This window comes from Anomalospiza imberbis, chromosome 6, assembly GCF_031753505.1.
Source record: "Anomalospiza imberbis isolate Cuckoo-Finch-1a 21T00152 chromosome 6, ASM3175350v1, whole genome shotgun sequence".
NCBI classification, from domain to species: Eukaryota; Metazoa; Chordata; class Aves; order Passeriformes; family Viduidae; genus Anomalospiza; species Anomalospiza imberbis.
In genome coordinates this window covers 31,537,668-31,559,222 of record NC_089686.1, presented here as the reverse complement: position 1 = coordinate 31,559,222, position 21,555 = coordinate 31,537,668, and the positions used below count along the sequence as shown (strand labels likewise).

The window sequence follows — 21,555 nt, the reverse complement described above, 5'->3', positions numbered from 1 at the left end:
TGGGGATACAAAGAACAAGTCAACTTTTTAGTACCACAAAAAAGGGAGGTAATAAAACTGGTGGTCCCTGTTTCCTCCCTGTATGCCTGACAATATTTACAAAAGCTATTTTACCCCACTGAGGAGTAGAAGTTACCTGTTTTCACACACATAAAGACATGAATTTCTCACACTGTTAAAAGCCTGGATAAAGATTAATCACAGTGGCAGAGAAGCAATTTCTGATTATGTTCATTTTTAGCGAAAGCTTATACTAAAAATATAAAGGAAATATGTATATCATCATTTCAGAAAGGAAAGTGTACTGTATTTAGCACAAAAATATTTTAGTTAATTTAACAAAGCATGATCCTGAAAAAAACAGAAGCATGACTCAATTCTGTGAAATTAACCTGCACTTTTTTGGTCAGTGATGACCACAAAGAGTATAATATACATTGTATTTACATTTTAACTGCTAAATACATGTATACATCCCTGGTCCTGGTACTGCAACCACAACTTCCCTCAAATGTGCTATTTCTGACAAACAGAAGAGCGGAGACTCCTATTGTGCCCATCCGTTTGTGCAGCTTTTCTGGTAAGACGTGATCAATTACACTTCTCTAGCAAACGGTTGATGCCACAGTTCTAGGGGGCATTGAATACTATGTTTTCCTAACTTAGAGTTTCAACTTGGAGGGCAATTCATGCTCTCTGAGTATGTTCTATGCAACATGAGGCAAAGACAACCAATAATTCAAAGAAATAATTTTTGTGTGTTTAGTAAGACCCAGGTAAACAAAAGTGGGACATGTGGTATGCAGGGTACTACATGTAGTACCATTAAAGACTGATGGTGATGCAAGCAAACAACAAGATAATTTCAGCTATAATAAAATGTGTGCAGTTTTCCAGGGGTGCCAGTTCTTCATAGCCATGTCCTTAACTAACATGAAAAAATTAATTCTGAATAACAAATACGACAAAAAAAAAAATATGCCATCTATTGTGACTCTTATCAGAATAGCAGCATAGAGTTTATTTCAGCAGAGAAGGAGGTGAAGGTCTCAGGCAAGTTGCCAGGATTTCAGTATGGCTTCATTGTAATGAGTAAGTAATAGTACAGTGAAAGTCAAATGGAAGTGTAACCAGAAGGACTAATATGAGATTAATTTAATGTCCTCTTAGACTGCCAATACTGGATTTCTGCTTAAGAGAGAACAGATATATAGAAATAAAAACAATAAAATCTACATTCAGTATGTACCAGACATCAGACTTCAACATGAGACAGAGCTTTCTCTCCCTGGCTATACACAGACAGCTGACTGCAAATAACTGAAATCTACGAAAATATATATCATTATGTTTTGGATCAAATTATTTCCGAAGAAGTCAAATCAGTGGTATAGCCTCTGATATGTCACTGTGGTTTAAAATGAACACCATTACTTTGAGGAAAGTGGTAAGTATTCACAAATAACCTTCCCCCTCCCTGCGGGGGGAAATTACTCCACAAATTACCATACAAGTCTAAGTCACTTATCTTAAAACGGTTTTGGAAACTTGCTCATAATCTTCAAATATACAGAGGCTAGTTGTAGAAATCCTTGAAAAACCCATGTACATTTCTTATTAGAAAATCTATATTCTCTAGTGTATTTTATCCTTTCTGAACATGAGACTTTTACTTCAATATGGTTCATAAGAATTTGTGACCTTTTCTCTTAAAAAATTATTTTATGCTAAGAGAATGGCCACTTCTATGTAAATTACAGAGCATCTCCATCACAGCACTGTTTCTTTTCTAAAGGTCACAATTATTTCATCATCAATTCATGAAGGAATATTTCCATACTCTTAATACTTTGTTTCCCATGTCCTGAACTTCAAACATGGCAATGGTACTGTTCCTGCAAATTGTGAGACTATAGTCTGACTCATCATCTTTGTATTACTTTGTCCTAACAAAGTCATTCTCTTTCTGTATTTCTCTCCTTGTTCATGAGGAAAACATGAAAAATTATTCTGAGGTGATGTCATCCTACACCAGAGGATCAGTTGCATCCACACTTAATAAAACTTTGCTTGGGGGAATTTAGGGAGGAAAGGAAGACAGTTAAAAGGAGACTGGAGTAAATTTAACATGGAGTAAGATTTCTCAACAGATTCCTAAAGAGTTAAACTGGATATGGTTACCATGGAGCTAAGACTCCCACAGAGAAAAATTACAGCACTTTGAAACATTGGTTGGAAGCACATAGGCAGACAAATAAGTGACACTGCATCACTTTCAGGCTTAATGAGGTCACTTAAATTCTACCTGCAAGTGGAAGCTCAAGGGAGGGATTTTTATAGGATTTTACTGACTATTTCAGCCATAGCCTTTCTACTTTAGAAATCTTTGGCTAAGAACTGCAGGTAAGTTTCTTGGGCAATGGAAGATTTCACCATATTAATGCACTTATTATCAACAATGGTTCAAAGCGAACTGAGGGGCTTGGTTTAACTGTGAATGTAAAACAACCCCAACAACCAAACAATAAAAAATACAAAAGAATGCTGACTTCAATCTTTCCCCTTCTTTGTAGGAACTGCATTTCTGCTTTTGAATGTGGTTATGTAAAGTCATCCCATGCCTGAAAGGGTTGCTGCTATAAAAATTACCTTTCAGTAGCTAGGCATGACACTGACTTTTGTGAATATGTTTGTATTTTGTCTCAGACCTTATTAATACATACTCCAAGAAAAGAGGAGTTTCCAGATCTAAAGCCATGGTAATAAGGACATAGTCGAGATTTTAAGGAATTTCTTAGATAAACTATCCTATTATCTGTTGAAGTATAGCAGTAGCTCTAGTTCTACTCTAATGCACAGTGATTGCATGTTCTAGCTTGAATACAAGTTTTCATCATGGGCTTCCTGAGCACAAGTCCATTAGCATTAGGTCTATCACACTTTATTCTTCCTAAACTCAATGACCAGGAATGTCATTCCTACTCCTCGAGGATAGTTCTTTCAGTGAACAGAAATCCAGCTATGACTGTAAGCCTGGTTTAGAGAGTTTTGGCTTATAGACAACTACAGTGCTATTCCTAAATTTTTCCTTCTGACTCAGCACTAAGGACTTGTTCTCTGGCTGATTCTGTCTCAGAGGGCAAACTTCTGATAAATTCCTATGCCTTATAAAATATTAAGCTCGGTGAGTAAATACTGTTAGAAGAACTAAGTCATTCAGTGATAACACATAATCTGTTAACAAACTGCTTGGGGAAGAGTGGCTGGAAAGCTGCCTGTGGAAAAGGACCTGGGGGAGTTGGTCAACATCTGTCTGAACATGATCTGAAAGTGTTCTCACAGAGCCAAGTCAGTCAATGGCATCCTGACTTGTATCAGAAATAGTATTGCCAGCAGGATCACGCCCCCGGACTTGGCACTGCTGAGGCTGCACCTTAAAGACTGTGTTCACTTTTGAACCTCTCATTACAAGACACTGACGTGCTGGAGCATGTCCAGAGAAGGGCAAAAAGGTGGTGAAATGACTAGAGGTGTGGCTGAGGAAGCTGGGGTTGTTTAGCCTGGAGAAAAGGGGTTTCAGGGGAGAAGTTATTCCCCTCTGCAGCTTCTGGAAAGGAGGCTGGGGTGAGGATCAGTCTCTTCTCCCAAGCAGCAAGCAACAGGGCAAGAGGAAGTGGCCTCAAGATGCACCAATATAAGTTTAGATTGGATATCAGGAAGAATTTCTTCACTGAAATGTTTGTCAAGCATTGAAACATGCTGCCCATGGAAGTGGGGGTTGTAACACCACACTTGGATGTATTTAAAAGGTTCACAGATGAAACATGGTTTAGTGATGAACACAGCTTTTCTAGCTTAACATCTGGGCTCAATTTTAAGGGTCTTTTCCAATCGTGATGCTTCTATGGTTCTTTCTTAGGGTCCTATAAGGAGAAAGCATATTTCTGGAACTACTTCTTTCTGAATTAAAATTAAATTTCCTTCAAAACTAAAATGTGATACTGGAAAAAACACTCTTTATAGCATGAAAACCAGTATTGCAGTCCTCTCTGACTGATGCCAATGTAAATAAAGACTTATGACTACCTGAGCACCTGACATTTCACCAGTTTCTCTTAGAGAGTACAGACAGATTGCACTGACAGGAGACCACATTCAGCATGAATCTAGGAAATATACTGTGCTGTACCTACCAGAATCTTGCCAGAAATACCTTGGCAGGCCAGGGACTGTTTCCAATGGGCAGTACAGTTAATATCCTGGGGAATTTGTTTAGCTGTATGCATGTAGGCTGTATACCTCCACTTTCTCTCAAGGCTAGAGAATTAACTGTGGCTATTTAATTTACTAACATAGTCAGAGATTTTGCAGCCTTTAGAAGAGGTTTAGATACATAGCCTGTCTTCTTTTTTTAGGTTGTTACCTAGGTTGAATTTATATTCTTCAATATATTTCAATATGGCCTTGTTATGAAAGGTAAGCAAGTCCTGGCCAAAAAAGAGGAATTTACTATGTCACTATCCAAGAAGTGGTTGTCACAAATGTTTAAAGGACAGTGAGGCAGCAGGACTACAAACAAAGGACATTAAAATTTTAAGGAAATCAAATATCCAGTCACATGAGAGTAAGCTAAACAAACTCAGTTTACTTACTCCAGAATAGACAAACTGGAGAGGGAATAGAATTTTTCATTATAAATATGTTGATAAATTACAGTTGGGACACATTAAAAAATCTATAAATATATAAAAATTTTGAAGCTGAAAAAATGAAGTAAGATTGCTAGATTAGTGGTCTGGTACCTTAATAAAAGCAGCAGGAGAAAAGATATAATTAGCTCTAAAACTGAACTTCAGTTCAAAATTAATTCAATTACTCAAAAAGTTCTTCCAGTCTTCTGTTCTTGTGATGCATAAATAAATGTTTCCACATTAATTGAAAGCAAACACAAGACTAATCTGAGAACAGATAATTCAGATGGATGCTATGTGGTAAAATTAAGGCGAACAAAAAGACTGGAAAGTCTCAGTGACTTAATAAGTCTGAAGAAGAGCCTGTGAAGATGGTTTGTGGGGAGTAATGACAAAGAAATTTCAGCATTATCAGCAAAGTATCTTTATTGTTTGTTGTATTCATTCCATATTTAAGAAAATAAGGCCATTCTTATTTCTGAATGTAGACTCCACTTTGAAGCTGAAGAAGAAAAATGACTATTGGTAATTTTCCATTAAGAACAAGCAAACTCCTGGTAAGATCCACAATTTTGACAAGTCATGCATACGAAAATTAATAAAAAGCCTGCAATTTCTTATAATTCCTTGATATTTCTTATGACATCAAAAAACAAGAGACAGAAGGACAGTTGTTCTCACTCTGTTTTTACACCCTCAGGTAGAGTTAAAGGGGAAACGGGTATGAACTGGTGTGTCAGTATCTTCTTGAGAATTTTCACTACTAATGTGTACTCACAGTGACTGAATATAAAAATTATTTGTCTCTCCAGTCAACTCCATACCCAGATCTCCTTTTTTTCCTCACTATGATATTGCTAACCTTCTTGTCAAAGAAAAAATCCATCTCTGTGGGATAATTGCACCTTAGTCTTTTCCTTCTTATCCCATCCCAGTTTTACATTTTACAACTCATCCTTCTGTTGTCCGCAAAAAATCAGATTCATTTTCCAGATTCAACAAGTCAATAGTTACACAGTTGAGAGAGACATTGATTATTTATTTCAGAGCTGTGCAAGCCTGGGTGTCTGGTGGCATTCCACAAATCAAGCAGAGCAATTATCAAACATTTTTACTATTTGTATATTTTAGCAAACTAAGGAATTAGTGTTCCTTGGCTACAAGTTGCATAGTTCTCTTATTTATTAGTATTCTAGCTCATGTTGTTTAGTGATTCTCTCATTTTCCACACTGATTGCTCCACATGCTCAGGCTTTCTCTTTTTTTGAGTTGGTGGGTTTCTTGTTCCAGTGGTCACAATCTCTCCCTGCTGGAATTACCTTTTAGGCAGTTGGAGCTGATTTCAGCACAGTTGCTGGGTTGGGTTTATTGGTTTCTTCCTTACCTTGGGAGCTCTGCCAGGTGGTCTATAAATCCAGTATTCTTTGTGTCCACTTTCAGTGGGCATCCTACTTCCCAAGCCTTGTTAACCTCCCGCTAGGTCTGAGATTGCTGAAGCATGTCCAGCATTGCTGAAGCATGTCCAATTCTACCAACAAGTAATTTGTGTTTCTAACTCATTTGGAGCTTGCTTGTTAGCTGCACTCTGTTTCACGGATTAAGTCTCCCTTCTTGTTGATTAGGCTTGAAAGCATAAAAAAATCAAACATCAAAGGACATCCTTTCTTAAGAGGATATTCCACATTTTGCAACACTTACTTTAGATGCAATCCCTTCAATCAAGCAAGTCCCATCGCTTTTAAATTTGTGGTACTAATCACAAATGCCCATCTACAAAACATTCAGGTTTGGGGTTTGTTTTAAATTTTGGTTGGGGAATCATCTATAATCTCCCAGAGATTGTAATTCCCTGCAGAGGTAACCCACTAGCATTTTATTTTTGTTTGAGTGTTTGTTTGCTCTTGTGGTTTCACCTGTTTAATTTAACTTTTTTTTAACACCTTCATTTTGCAGTGTAATATTTAAAATGTGTGATGACTCCTGTTCATACTGACCATTCCTTGTGCACTCATCTACAGCCTGTCCATCCACACATCCACTTTGTGTCAGAGAATGCATTGTTTTCCTGCATTTACACACAAGTAGATCCTAACCTGTATCTGGGTGCAACAGAATAAAAATCAAAACTATTCAGAAAAAAGCAAAACAAAGAGTTTCTTGCCCAGAAAGTGTGTACATTTGTGTTACATCACAGGTACTATTTTGCTAACTTAGATTAAAATCACAGTTTGAATAACAGCTGCAAACATTAAGAGAGTACTTCAAAACACATTAATTAGGCTAAAACATGTGTTTTAATCATGGCTCACTTGAGATGGTTTAAGATAATTCTTTCAAATTTGGCCATCATTAGATAACTGGACTGAAATTACCACTTCTCACTGCATCAAAAGGAGTGGTTGTTCTACTTCTTTAATGCTGAGTCAAATCTTAATATGAAGGGCATAAAAATTAAATATCCAGTTGGGTTTTTTAATTGAACCACAGATACAGTAGATCTCCCTTGCTGCATCTACAGGCTCTCACATTTAGAACATTTACCTTCCAATTACTATTTAGCAACAGTACACTCTCACCACACATAACTACCAACAACTGACTCTTACACAGAGCTATAACATTTTATCAAGTGCTACATATGAACATTACACTAACTTGTAAATAGCTGAAGACAAGATCTACAGCTGATAATTCAACACAGCTAATAGTCACAGGAGCCCTGCAGACTATGTACATCCTAGACAGAAAGTAACCAGAGTGAGTATGCATATAGAATATTGTAACAGGAGAAGAAATACTTGGGAAGAAGCAGGTGTTGCCATTATTTCAGACTTCTATTTTAGGACAGAAGCACATTGCCCAGCATTGTCTAAGACAACATTTCTGCAAATATTGTAACTCTTCACCTTGCATATCCCCACCCACCAAATGCTGACAAAACAATGTGCAATTATCCTATAATAAAACCAAATAAAACCACCAACCTTAAAAAACCAAACAATGGTCATGTGTACCAAGAACCCTGACTACTTAAATCTCTGCTTGAACATAAGGAGGTATAAGTTATTTTGGGATGCCATCTCAATCAAAGAAAACTGCACTTGCATGGTGACATGGTCAGATGGGAGCTAAGTCAGCACTGCTGAAAGCTCACTACGTTTGCCATGTTTATACAATATTACAGGATCACAGAATTAACTAGGTTGAGATCATCGAGTCCAACCTATAAGCAAACACAACCTTGTCAAGTAGTCCCTGGCACCAAGGGCCACATCCAGCCTTTCATTAAACACCTCCAGGGACGTGACTCCCCCAACTCCCTGGACAGCCCACTCCCATGCCTAAACACCCTTTCTGTGAAGAATTTGTTCCTAATGTCCTATTCCTTGTTTCTAGAAAATAACAGCTGTGTCTTTGCCTCTGTCCTCTGCAGTTGCATTTAAGAGGAATAGCTCTGTGATTTCTATTGCAACAACAGCTAGCAGTTGTTACTGTTGCTGTGAAAACACCTGGCTTAAGAAATGACAGAAAACAGAGTACACAGAAGCTGGTATCTGGTTCTGGTGTTCTGATATGGCTACATTACACAGCTAGCTGATAGGGTGTTTCCCTACAGCAGCAGTGCTTGAGATTTAAGGGATGCACAGAAGTAAAGAAACTTGGTATTGTTAATTGATGTTGCCTGGAAGTAGCCTGAAGTCAGGATAATCTTCCATCAATTCCCATGTTTTCATTGGCTCTCTGTCTAGTTTGTTTTAGAAAAACAAAGAAAAAAGACAGAGATGTGAAAAGATAAAAGTATTAATCAGGATACAGTTAAGTTGCATGAACACATGATAGAACTATGTAAGAATGAGATTAACTTTCTAAGTAGCACTAGAAATATTCTGTGGACATCATGGACTACCTGTAGCAGAATATCACCCTTCTTCATCTTTTTTTTTTTCCTTGCAGATTTCTGCTCCCCCTCCCCCTCCATTTTTTACATCATGGTGAACACATTTCACCCTTTAGAATATTGTGATTTATGATTCTAAATGGTCTTCATATTGGCAAAGGAAAGAAAGATCATATTACCACTCTAATTGGCAAGTTAAGCTTCATAAACAGGCCCTTATTTCGTCAGTGATGTTATTTAAGCCTAAGGTCAACCTTGAGAGAAGCTGGCCTAGGAAGATCCCTGGTAGGAAAAAAATGTGTCTTTCTAACAAAAATAAACTTTTGCCATGAAATTCAATTTACATGTTCTGAACGAATCTAGAATCTTCCACATACCACCAATCTTCCTGAATTTCAAATAAATCACAAAAGTCTGTACTTCCTTGTTCACCTTCTCTCAAAGTTGGTGTTTTTCAATAGCAAGGCACAAGTGGATACAATATTACAGCTCATTGCTTGTGATAAGCAAATATCTACTATGACAAGAAATAGCAACTATACTCTGGTTAGCAGTAAAAGGTCATTAGCAACAGCTCCTGTAATTTATCTGCAGTTAGGCTAACTAGGCCTTTCAGTCATCAAATGTTGGCTTTTCAAATAAAAAAAAAGGACAAAAGACTTAGTAAGAAAAGCATTTTCCCTTCTGATAAAGTTCTCTTCCTTAATAAAGATTTTTTTTAACATTAGCAATGTATTTTCATACATTCGTATCAATATATTTTAAATGCAAGTGATGTCCTTTTTTTCCTTTTTGAAGAAACTCTTTACTATCTAACTTAGCAATTAGTGTGTCCTCTCTACTGGAAGAACAATCTGGCTGTACAAACAATATTTGCAACACATGACATATATTGCAGCACATTCTTTTGGACCTTTTCATTTATTTAGGGCCAGCTGATTTTGTAGCTCTTAACTTCTCTTACAGTTCACAATGATACAAGCATACCACACAGCATCGTTCATTTCATGCATAGAGGAGATCAGATGCAGAATGTATAAATGAAAGAATTCTGAAACTCAGGCTGATTTGTGTGATTAAAGCAAAGGAATTCTTCTCCAGGCCAGCTTTTACTATTTCACACATGAAATAATCCCATGTACTATCTAATAACACTCTTGTATTCCCTTCTGTGAAACTAAGTCCAGTAAGCTTGTCTTTGCAGTGTAGTTTAAAATCACTACTAGAAAACCATTAGTCTTTAAAAAAGAGTCATAATAGTTGCTGACTTTTCCTTCTATTAGAAAGCAAAAAATCTATATTAACATACTACTGTTATTGAAGCTTTTTTTTTTGTAAATTCTATTATAGTTGTTTTGACTATGTATGTACAAAGCAACTTTTTTCCATCTTTGTAGAAATCAAAATATTAGAAAAAAAGCTTTAAACTATGCAAGAAACACATCAACATCATTATTTTACAAAAAGATATATCAACATCTTTATTAAGAGAAACATCAGAAGAAAATATTATGGGTCTAATTAGATAAAAAACCAAAGATAATAACAGAATCCAAATATTCTAAACTTATAGTACCTGGCACAATATGAAATGCAATGTCATTTAATTGTACAGGTGGAAATATTTTGTACCTGTGGAAGATCCAATATTTTACCTCATTCCATTTCGTGGAAGAAATTTTTAAAAATTTAGGGATATCTTGAGTAAAACTACAATAAACACAGTTAATAAATATTGAATAAAACCAAATACCTAAGGCAAATATGGATAATAGGGATTTACAGTAACTAAAGGAAGAGGTGTTGATTGACAGAATTACTTTAAAGAGTTGTAACAGCAGAAAGTTTACTAAAATTTATAGATTTAACATTTAATTGAAACTTTTGAAATAATAATCAATGATGAGTGATCCAGTGAGAATACCTATCCTTTATAATCAAGAGTTACTTGAAGAGTTATTATTGAGGTACTAGTGGGTATTCAAGCACTCAGCTCTTTTATTCACTCACACAAAAGAGACACATTAAAGATGGGGCCAGTTTGACATTGCCTAAGACAGTCACCTAGGATCCAATACAGTACACAGAGAAAGTTCTTGAAATTTTTTGTAAGCTTTGACCTAGAATTATTTTTTTGTTATACTGTGTAACAAAAAAAAAAAACCAAAAAAAAAAAAAAATATTATTATTTTTTTTATATCTACCATTTCAGTTGACACATGAGTGATTCAGCGATCCAAAGTGCTAGTCACCCTCTTGCACTTGTAACTTCACCTATACCAGATTACCTGGAACTATTTCCAGATGTGGTAACAAAGCAATTAAAATAAACAAAGATTTCCAACAGATTTGCAAAAACCTACCAGGAAACCAAGTAAGGAACAACTCACAACTTTTAGAGAAAAGGTTTAGTGTCTGCAAATGAAAAATGTTAATATTTTCCTATGCATTAAAAAACCTCACTCTTTCTTAATTCTAGTATATCAAAGTAGTTCATAAAATAAAGGGCAAATGCAAAGATTTCAATGAATGTTTGGCACACAATCATCATTAACTTCCCACAGACAAATCAGAAAATCAGATCTTATCAATCCCTATTAGCATTTAGTCATGTAATGGTCAATTTGAATACACGAAAGAATCTTTTATCCTGTGAATGTTTTTCACAAAAAAGTTACCTTGCAAATGCAAGCATAATATACATGATGAGACTGAGGTCTTCCAAATTCTAAACTCTACTTTTCCCAACTTTGGCCACATAGAAACTGTAATGTCTATTGATTTTGATCTCTTGAAAAATGCAACAGAATTGGATATGCACTTGAGAAGACAGGCTGGTAACTTGGAGTTTAATACTGACAGTTGGGGGTTAATTTTCTTTCAGTCAAAATTTTAACTAACTGTATCAATTTTCTATACATTCTTCATCAGCTTCCAAATTATACAAACCACTGACATTAAGTATCTTTAATATGTATCAGGTGTATAGGTCTTCTGAGAATTTTCCATATATAGAAAAGATGAGGCAGTGAAGTCAATGAACATTAGATGGAGTCTTGGGAAATGGGAGTCATTTGGCCTTGGGCATTCTAATGAATCATCTGGGACATTAGCACTAGCAGATATTCTAAGCTTGATGATCCTTATATTCCCATTTGTACATGGTACTGCTGATGTAGTTCAAAAGCATGTTAAACTTCCAGTGCTATAAGTTAATTCTGCATCTTCTGTTAAAAAGGTGTTTCAATTTGCAAGTTGAAATTCTATTTTTTGTACAAGTAATTTTAAAATATCTTATTTAAGTTGCAATTCTTCAGTATTACTTTTTTATCTAAGAGATTTCAAATTGTTGCAATTGTGTCAAGGGAAGTTGGTATTCTGGCACAAGGTATCAGAGAACATGGTTGAGTGCTGAAGTAGCTGAATACTCAAGACTGACAAAGATGTTTGCTGTGGACTAAAAACAGCTCAGGCGTGTGCTGACTACTCAGCTCACTGAGGAACTAGCACTTGCTTATTTGGATAAAAGCCCAGTAGAAGGAACAAACTTGATGTTACTACTGAATCTTTCTCCTTATGTTGCTGACGTCTCTACTGTTACTTCTGCTGACCGTAGCTGACACTCCTCCCCGTGGATGAGATGTGCCAAAAGAGGGAACTGGAAAAGGGCTGTTACAGACTGGTCATCAGCTCCCATTTACAGCTGAGCCCTGGCTGTGGAGACTGAGCATTGACTGACAGCAGGTGTGCAATGACTGACAATCAACAGCTCTTGGTGCCTCATACCAAGACTCTACCAGAAGCAGATCGAGCAGATCTCATTTTCCCTATAGGCGTTTGTAATCCCAATGCATATCCCATCCTTGAACTACTTTAGACACCTCCTGAGGTGTCACATATTTGCCATTTGCACTTCAGAACATCTCTGTAATTTTCAGAAAACGTGTTTCCAAAAGCTAGCCAAGCACATCAAGTATTTGGCTGGAAAATATCTGCTGAAACAAGAACATACATTCTCTTAAAGCAATATCTGGTACACAATTTTAAATCTTCCAGCACCAAAACCACTATATCCTACAAAGTTATAGACAGAAGGAATGGTGTGGTTATGTTGTCATGACATTCAAGACTGAATATAAATTTAAAACTTCCATATTGAAAAAATAAACCAAAATACTCATTGAGGAATACATTAATACCTCATGTTTTCTTTCTGAATCTTTTAAAGTGTATTTATGTTACCAATTGTTTTTTTAATTGAGCTGATAATTTTACCGTGTTTAGACATCTGTGCTTCTTATATGTCTGCAGTGTTACTATGTGTCATTTGGGAAAATGTGTATTTTGTATATGAAGTCAAGAGACACAGAACTTTTAGCTAGTGTCCTCTTATTGAATTCAATGTCTTCAAAATAACTGCATGCCAATTTTATTTTTCGTCTCCTCCATGCCTGCAACTCTGTTTTAATTTTTGGAATGTGTAGCTAATGCACCTGGCAGCATTTGACTGTGTGGTCAAAGCACTGCCATGGGAACTGAGAAGAGGCAATATTCACTGCTGGATTTCAATATGAATCATACCCACTTAGTACAGCATGGGACTAGAAATCAGAAAACCTACTTGCTGATTTCTATAAAAATGCATAACACCACTAACAAATTCACTATTTATTATTGAAGATATTCATTCTCATTTAGACACCAAAAAGCAGATCATGAGCATAAAATAAATCCTTACAACAACAACCAGCGTGGCTAGGAGGAAATAGGGAAATATATACTTGGGTATTAATTTAGGATTATTGCATGGTCACAAATCCTATGAAAAGGCTTTTCAGTCACTAACATTCTAAAGCAAGATTGAAGAGTTCTGCTTGACTGTAATAAATTTGATGTTATTTCCACAGAACTGCATCAATATCAAATACCTCTAGAAATATAACTGGGGAGAAAAAAAAAAGAAGGAAAGGAAACTAACAAGGAGTTAGATCTATCCTAGAAGTCAAATCAATCATGAATACATTCAATCTCACAAGTATTTTCTAACAATACACTGAATTTGTAACTTTGTAGTATAAGTACTGATTTCTTTTTGAAATAGCATTTTTAAAATTTATGCTGTAGAAAAAAGCAGTAGAAAAGCATGATGTTGGGTTCATATAGTATAATGTTGCTTTGATTTTAACTGACGTAGACTGATCTAATATGAAAGACCTTGTTAAAGTGCAACTTGTTACATATAATTACATATATTCTATTGATAAGATATATAATATATCCATACATATATATAACACATACATGTACTATGATTGTATATTGTTTTACAGTGCATCTCTGAATTTTACTGATCTACATACTTGTAGAAAAAAATAGGATTACTGCCTATTCTATAGATCCATGCTAAATAAAACATAAGAACTGTCTCAAGGAAACCAACCAAACAATGTACCATCTCAAGATCAATGTCAGGACCTTTTAGATGTGCATTCCTACCTCAGCTACCTTCAATTTGATAGAAAGAAATCTGCCTTCATCTGATTAATTATGATGCAACTCTTCATTGTTCACTGTTTTATCTGCAAAAACTCAACTTCCCTTTTCCTCTTTCTGCTCCCCTTTACCTGATCTAGTCTTCTAATACACCATCACCCAGAAAATGCATTTTCCCCCGATTATTTCAGTTGGGTTTTTTTATAAACTTCAAACAACTTTCATTAAATTAAACAGAACAAATTACTGAAGCATTTCCCTTTCCATCTAAACATGGTGCAAAGAACTTTTTCATGCCAGGGGCCTAAAACACACATTTACATTTATTTCGTTCCAAAAGAGAAATTACTACAAATTAATTGAAAAGCTGATATAGATATCAAGCAACTATTCCAATAAGTTTGGAGGTTAAAACACACACTACAGTCAAGCACTGACTGTTGCCTTTATACTGTGGTAGACCACTTGCTTAAAATTCTGGCTTGAAAAGAGGTTGCACTTAATTCCACAAAATTTATTCTTTATTTCATAAAAAATGAACACAGCATAGCCCAGCACATGATGCACTGGAACTTTTGTCATATTCTAAATCTGTCCTTAATATGATCCTACTTTCAGCAGGGAAATAGTCCTAAGCAAAGAATGACCATGAGTAGTTTTGCCTACAGTGACAAACTGGCAAAAATATTCATAAAGTTGAGAACACATGCAGGAAGTTAAGGGGCAGTTGAATGAGTGAAAATAAACTGAGCAACATTATTTACAAAGAAGGACACTACAAGTTCTTAGAAACACAACTCAAGAATAATTTACAACATTAAGTATGATTTCCATGGTAGAAGATGAAGGAAAATAAGAGTGATTGTGAATAGTTGTACTGGTGATAGCCTGAAGTTTAAGAAGCAAAAAGCAAGTACATCTGAAAGACTCTTTTTAAAGAGAGGAAGGAACATGGTGTAGTTTTTGTTTTGTTTGTTGCTTAATTTTTGTTGTACTACTTAAAAGCTTTAGAAGTATGGACTACTACACAAATGTACAACTGCAGCAATAGGATCAGAAGGGGGAGATTTAATGCACAGAGATAAATAGATAAACAGATACAGAAATATTTAACTCAAAAATAACTGAACTCCTAATACACACCAGGTCTCAGAAACAACTCAAGTTTTTGATTACAATATTCTTTATTTTTACTCCTTTTCTGAAAGGAATTTACTGACTAATGAATTGCTGTGTCATGAATTGCATCACATTTCAGTGACAATAGACAAAATGTGCTAATTAATTTGAAAACAATATAGTGCAATACACACTGTTCAAAAAGCACACAAAATTTGTTCCAGCTCCCTTAAAAAGGGCATCAGGAGGATTCCACTGATTCTATCTCAAGGCATTTCCTATCCTTTCTATACTTTTCTACAAATTCATGCACAACTCACTGTGATCAGTTTCCACATTTTCCCAATTTTTAATTAAGCACTGCTAAAGACTTGTCCCTAGAAATGTCTTCCATTATTGTTTGGTATTTGGACATTTGTCCGATATATTTGTTTATAAGTATTGGTCTGGTAGGTATTTTATAGGGCATATACTGAATCAAACCACAGAGATCTGTGCTACAGAATATCAGCATGCAGTTAGTAACATAACTATTAGATACAAAGTTGGATTATTAAGGAAAAATTATTTTCATATCTCCATATGTTCTTTGTTAGAGATATACCACTAGGAAAATAGATTTGATTAAACAACATATATTAGAAGCATCTAAAAAAACCTAGTTTTATGCCACACTGATCCCTGATAAACTGAAATGGTTTAGTACCACTCTTAGAATAGCTTTTAAGAAGCATCATGATATAATCACTTTTTATATTTGGCAACAGTGTAAATGATTAGGAGAAAAAAAAGAAAATCTAATTCACACTATACCTGACAGTTCATACTGTAAAACAGATTACTTTCCATCTCATTTGTAACACCTGAACAGTAGAAGACCTCATTTTCAAGTATAGATAGGAATGTGTAACCACAAATAAATTTGTATATGAACTGCTCAATCCTCTTGATTCTAAGCAGCAACTCAATACACAAATGATCATAAAAATATCTGCAAACTTATTGTGTAAATTTACATACATGGACTAGAGCTTGAAAAAAAAATCCAAATATTCTTTTCCGGGTCTTTGTAACAGTATTTTTCTATTTAAGCATAATAGATAATTACAGCCAGTCTGTGGAAGAAAACAGTTTCCTATTCCTATCTGTAAATTTTTAGATAGTGATGGGAGAGGTTTATGAGAACATTTTAGTCTTTGAGAGAAGCTGCAAAAAGAGCAAAAGTAAAAGAAGCACCAATTGGTAAGGCCTTTGTCACTCACAAAAAGGAAGGACTAATAACCAGCTGGGGAAAGAAACACATACACACACAGGCACAGGTGCAAAGGCATATATACACTTATACCTAGACACACTAGCACAAACAGTATTTTGATTTACAGAAAATGAGGCAGAATTTTGTTGACTAATGAATGATCTCAAAAAAATCTTAAAAAAATAAAACAAAAACAAACAAACAAAAAAAACCCACAAAAACACAAAAAACACCCAAAAAACCAACAACAAGCAACAAAAGGTATCTCTATTAAAATAAGGAGAAATTCTTTCCATTAATAACATGAATTTTAGGAAAAATAGCAAAGCAATAGACCTTTTAACTAGTGTTACCCCCATAATTTGGACTCTAAGATGGCGAATGACTTTGATATGCTCCATTACATTTAAAGTGCATTGGCAGGGGTGGGACTTCTCCTCCATCCTCAACCATGTTCTCAGTTACAGTTAGCAAGTTACTATTTAGGTATTTCTAATGGAAGAAGGCAAAAGCTCTTTGCTCCAAGACAGAGACCACCTCATATTTGAGTAATTCAGCAGCAGCAGGAACTTGTGAATAATTTCTGGAGAGGAGAGAACTTTTTCAATTCATCATAGCAGTAAATTCCCAGTAGCTAGGAAAGGCTCAGATGAGAATGGCTTACACTCACTCATTCACATTAAGGGCACCAAGGTTCTTTCTCTATCCCTCAGTATGTTATCTCAAAACAGAACAGGTAACCATATGTATTCTCACCTAATGCTGCATAATGTCAGCTCATTGATTTCTCATGTATTCACACCTTAGGAGGCGGTAAAAATAAACAATATGGGAAAATTATCTAAACAAATGGGAAACTAAACCACAGCAGTATTGCATGTTACACACATGCAACAAGTGCTTTGCTTCTCCCTTCCATACATGACACACTGAATATCCAGAGCCAAAACCAGAAGGAAGATACCAACTAGAAAAATAGATGAACAATTCCAAGCATTATTACAAGAAATAAAACACCAAAAATTTCATAACAAAGACACAATAACAGGGTAGCAGTGTAAGAAAAAAATATGTGTGTTTATATATTTATTTATGTTTATACTGAACTTACAAGTCAGGGGGAAATGCAGAACAGAAATTACACTGCATAAATAACACCTTCCTTGAAATGCTGTCATTGCATGTAAAGGCTTTACACAAGCATTGGGACATAGTTGAAATGAGTACTGAACACATACTGCTACTAGAACAATGATAATGTTGTTATCCTCTCTGGAATTTGTTCTTTAGCTGTTTCTCATTCCCATAGCTGCCAAACTAATTAAATATAAGGAATATTTTGGAACAAAAAGTGACAGCAAAAAGCTTTCCATCAAATCTTATGAATGTGCCCACAAGTTGCTGCTCCATAGAAACAAATACAGTTTTCATCATCACACATTAACAAACTTCTTGACCTTTTATGTGAGGAGAGAACATAAAAGTGACGCACAAAACTAAACAACTACTTCAGTCTGGAAGACAAAAAAGTCATAACCAACAAAAAAATTGAGGACAAAAGGACATTTGTTTTTAAGATAGCAAAAATAATTTAAGCAGATTTTTAAGAGTTGATTCTCCTAATCTTATTTTATACCTAAACGAGAAAGAGCTATCCCGAAGAGCCTAAAATATCCTAGATAACTTCTCTCTAAAGATTCAAAAATAAAAATATGGATATCAACATTTTCAAAGGAAGATTCAGCTGCAAAAGCCTTGGAAACATTCAGTAGGAATCCAAATACCCAGAAAATATTTTGATTCAGAGGAGATCCTAATTGATTAAAAATTTCACTGCAAGAGTTCTTGAGGACTACTGTAATATATGTTTGTAAGCACAAACACTGTTTATGAAGAAATAAAAGCTGTAAGAAATCAGTGCTGAAGGTGTATCTCCCTGTAGCACTCAGTATCTAATAAATGTTTCCTTTCTCAGTATACTAAGAAACAACAATTCTTCCCTTGCCCACTAAGGTGAAGGAAGATTTATAATGGAAAGGAGACAGCAGTAATTGATATGATTTTTTAGAGCAAGAAGTAGCTAGAACTTCCAAGAGAGAAATCTAGTCCATTCTCTCCCCTGTAGAAGATTTCCTTGCACTGCGTGGAAGGAACACTTCTGCATAGGCTCCATTTTGCTATTTCCATTTTTGGCCCACACCCCTATTTAGCACTTCATTTTAACCACTGGGAAGAAGTGCAACAGAGTTACTCTAGCATAAGAATGTATCACAGCAGCAGAAATTGCCATCTCATGTAGCACATAGAGGCCACCTAAGAAAGGGCAAAGCTTCTCGCTCCATCGCTGAGGATGGCTGTCCAGTCAAGGCAACATCCTAGAAAGTGAAAGGATGAAAGACACACATTGAAAGCTCCAGTCTCAGATTAAAGGCTGGAGTAATCTGCTAAAATAGGTACCTCTAAAAAGTGTAGTGGAGGGGAAGAATGTTGGAAAAGATTTCTCATTGTCATTATCCATGACCCACCATAAAATTCTCTGAGGTTTAAAAGAGCTAATGACACTTCATCACTCCTAAACAACTTAAAGCAGCAGCCATCTCCTTATCCTAACCTTTATTTCCCATAAATAACTTACACCAGCCTCTCACAAATCAATCTTGTAATTTCTTACTTTGGGAATTTAGCATGTTTTATTTTAGTGACTTATCCTTTCAAAGTTGAATCAGCTCTAGAGGAGCCTGTTTCTAATGTTATTTGTGATAAATGCAAAGTAAACATGGCATGGAAAGGGGAGAGAATACACACATTTAACAGCAGTTTTTCCACGCTAGTTGCACAACACACTCTTAGTCATGCAGGGTAAAAATCAGGAGACACAAGGTGAGACATGAAAAGGATGTTATGCTCTTCCCAAAAATTAATGCATGTACACTACTCGCTTAAAAGTCCAAATTAGTTGTCATACTAGATTTGTGTAAAGCTTTAGGAAAGAATGGTGTGAGGGCACTTTATAGAAAATTACACCATGTGGAGGGTATTTCACTAATTAACACCCCTTCCCAAAGAAATGCTTATGTCCTTTAAAGATAAGCTTCTTTTAAGTAGAGAAAAGACCCCAAACATTTGCAGAGCCCTAACTTCAACATCTGTTGGTATTCCCTACACACAAGTGTGCTTCTGTGTGCATGTTTATCAGAAGAGGTCATCAGGGGCTTGCTTGGTTTATTCATCATTTTAAGGCACTCCTATTTGCAAAGCTTCTGTTAATGTCAGTGAAATCTAACCCAGACAGAAGTTTCAGAGGTCACATATTTGGCATGCTACATTTAGAAACCCAAGTACAAAGTTGACGGGGACACTTCAAACACAGGGGATTACAGCGGAAATAGGTCTGCTTATACCAAACTGGCTATTGAGCAGATTCAGGGAAGAACACACCGATACTGCATGATGCTATTAAAGCTCTTATTCTTGCTTTATTTTATCCACTGACTGAATCAATTCTGCCATTTGGCAAAGCCCAGCACAGAAATAACATTTTATTTTTAATACAACAGAAAAGAAATAGACATGGGACACAAAATCATTTACTACATGACCTATAAAAAGCATATACTTACAGTTCGTAGGAACTGTATTTCATCTTCCCCTCCTTCACCCCCTTCAGCCATGGCTCTTGAGGAGTCAGCTCTGCTGAGGCTGATCGCCTCCACCGTCAGCTCACTGCGCTCTGTACTGCTCCTCTCCTATCAGTATTAGCATATAGCTAATCCACAGCCATATAGGGAGCTCAGCTAACTCCACTGCACTGCAGACTGTCAGTCAACCCCCTCACTGCCAGAGCCAACTGCGCTGCTGCTTTTCCAGCTCATAGCAAGCAATGCTCTCCCTTTTCTCTCTACCCTGGAGGCAAAATCCCCTACTGTTAAGGTGTTGCAGGAAGCATTATATGCATCACTAGGTGTTGATTTTTTTCCCTCCAGATACTGTCTGGGCAGAATAACAAAAATGGTGAAGTGTTAACAAAAGCAGAGCTTGAGCTTCCATTTTCACAGATCAGGATAGCCAATTTTGCACTGAAATGTATCAAATTCAGCAATTCTGAACCTACTGATTATGCAGCAGAAGGATGTAATCCTGATGATCACAGGACAAGCAGATTTTGACACCAGGTATTTTCAGCTTGCTTACAATAATTTCCATTTCTTGCTTCTCTGCATAAGCAGCTGCAAATCTGATTTCCAAGATGATTTTATGATCTGAACCAACTATGTGTAGTTATTTGTGCTATCTCTTTACATGGTATTTATACCTCCATCCTAGGGACTTCAAGGGCTTTATCTGTATCTTTTTAGAACTACACCTGAATATTCATAGAAGATGGTAAATATTTATTTCAGAATCCATAAAACAGAGTTATGTTAAAATAAAACTTTAAATTCTAGTTCAATAATGAAGAAATTTGTAATTAATGAAATTTGCTATTTATTACTTCAATATGAGCAAATAATGAAGGAAAAAAACTAGATCAACATTAGAACAAAATTTAATTAAGTGAAGGGAGGAAAAAAAAGGTCCTGAGGAAACAGAAGAAAGCACCAAGCTGGCTCTAGCCAGCCAATTCACTGTGTGATCTTGAATCTTGTGATAAGACTGCAACCACAGCTTACCTCTACATTCAACCCCTGAGAAGAATTACCCAAACTTTGTGCAATCCCTATTTAACTTGATTCATTCTCTCACAGACTACCGCAGGCATACAGTGTTTTTCTCAATAAGAACATATTTATGGTTTACAAGGGAAAACAAAGGTACAAAAAGGAAACAGTATCTTTCCTGGGGTCACAAGGATGAGTGTAGCATACTGAAAACTGAAACTACATACTCTGTGCCCACAAGCGAATAATTTATGGACAACTGTCCTCTGGACATGGAACCCAATGCACACTGCTCTTCTTCTCCCCAAATTAATAGTATTCTGATTTTGCACTAATTAAAATAAGCATAGTCACAAGCCAGAAAATGAGATGCCCAAGATTTTCTCTTCTTGATGGGCAGAACTCTTTGAAAAATGTTTTATTTCACTCTGTCTTATTACC

General features: G+C 35.8%; 1 protein-coding gene across 9 annotated transcripts in view; it reads right to left on the bottom strand.

Annotated features, from left to right (window-relative positions):
• The window catches only part of RYR3 (ryanodine receptor 3), a 198,371-nt gene extending 178,043 nt beyond the window's left edge, over positions 1 to 20,328 (bottom strand). For 5 of the 9 annotated variants that reach the window (XM_068193072.1, XM_068193077.1, XM_068193078.1 and 2 more), the window contains exon 1: positions 20,077 to 20,327. In XM_068193072.1, coding sequence (XP_068049173.1) covers positions 20,077 to 20,127 — 51 coding nt within the window. In that variant the 5' untranslated portion in view covers positions 20,128 to 20,327. Of the gene's footprint in view, positions 1 to 20,076 lie in introns of all 9 variants that reach the window. The other 4 variants (XM_068193076.1, XM_068193075.1, XM_068193079.1 and 1 more) reach the window with 2 other exon arrangements.
• Between the last annotated feature and the right edge of the window lie 1,227 nt (positions 20,329 to 21,555).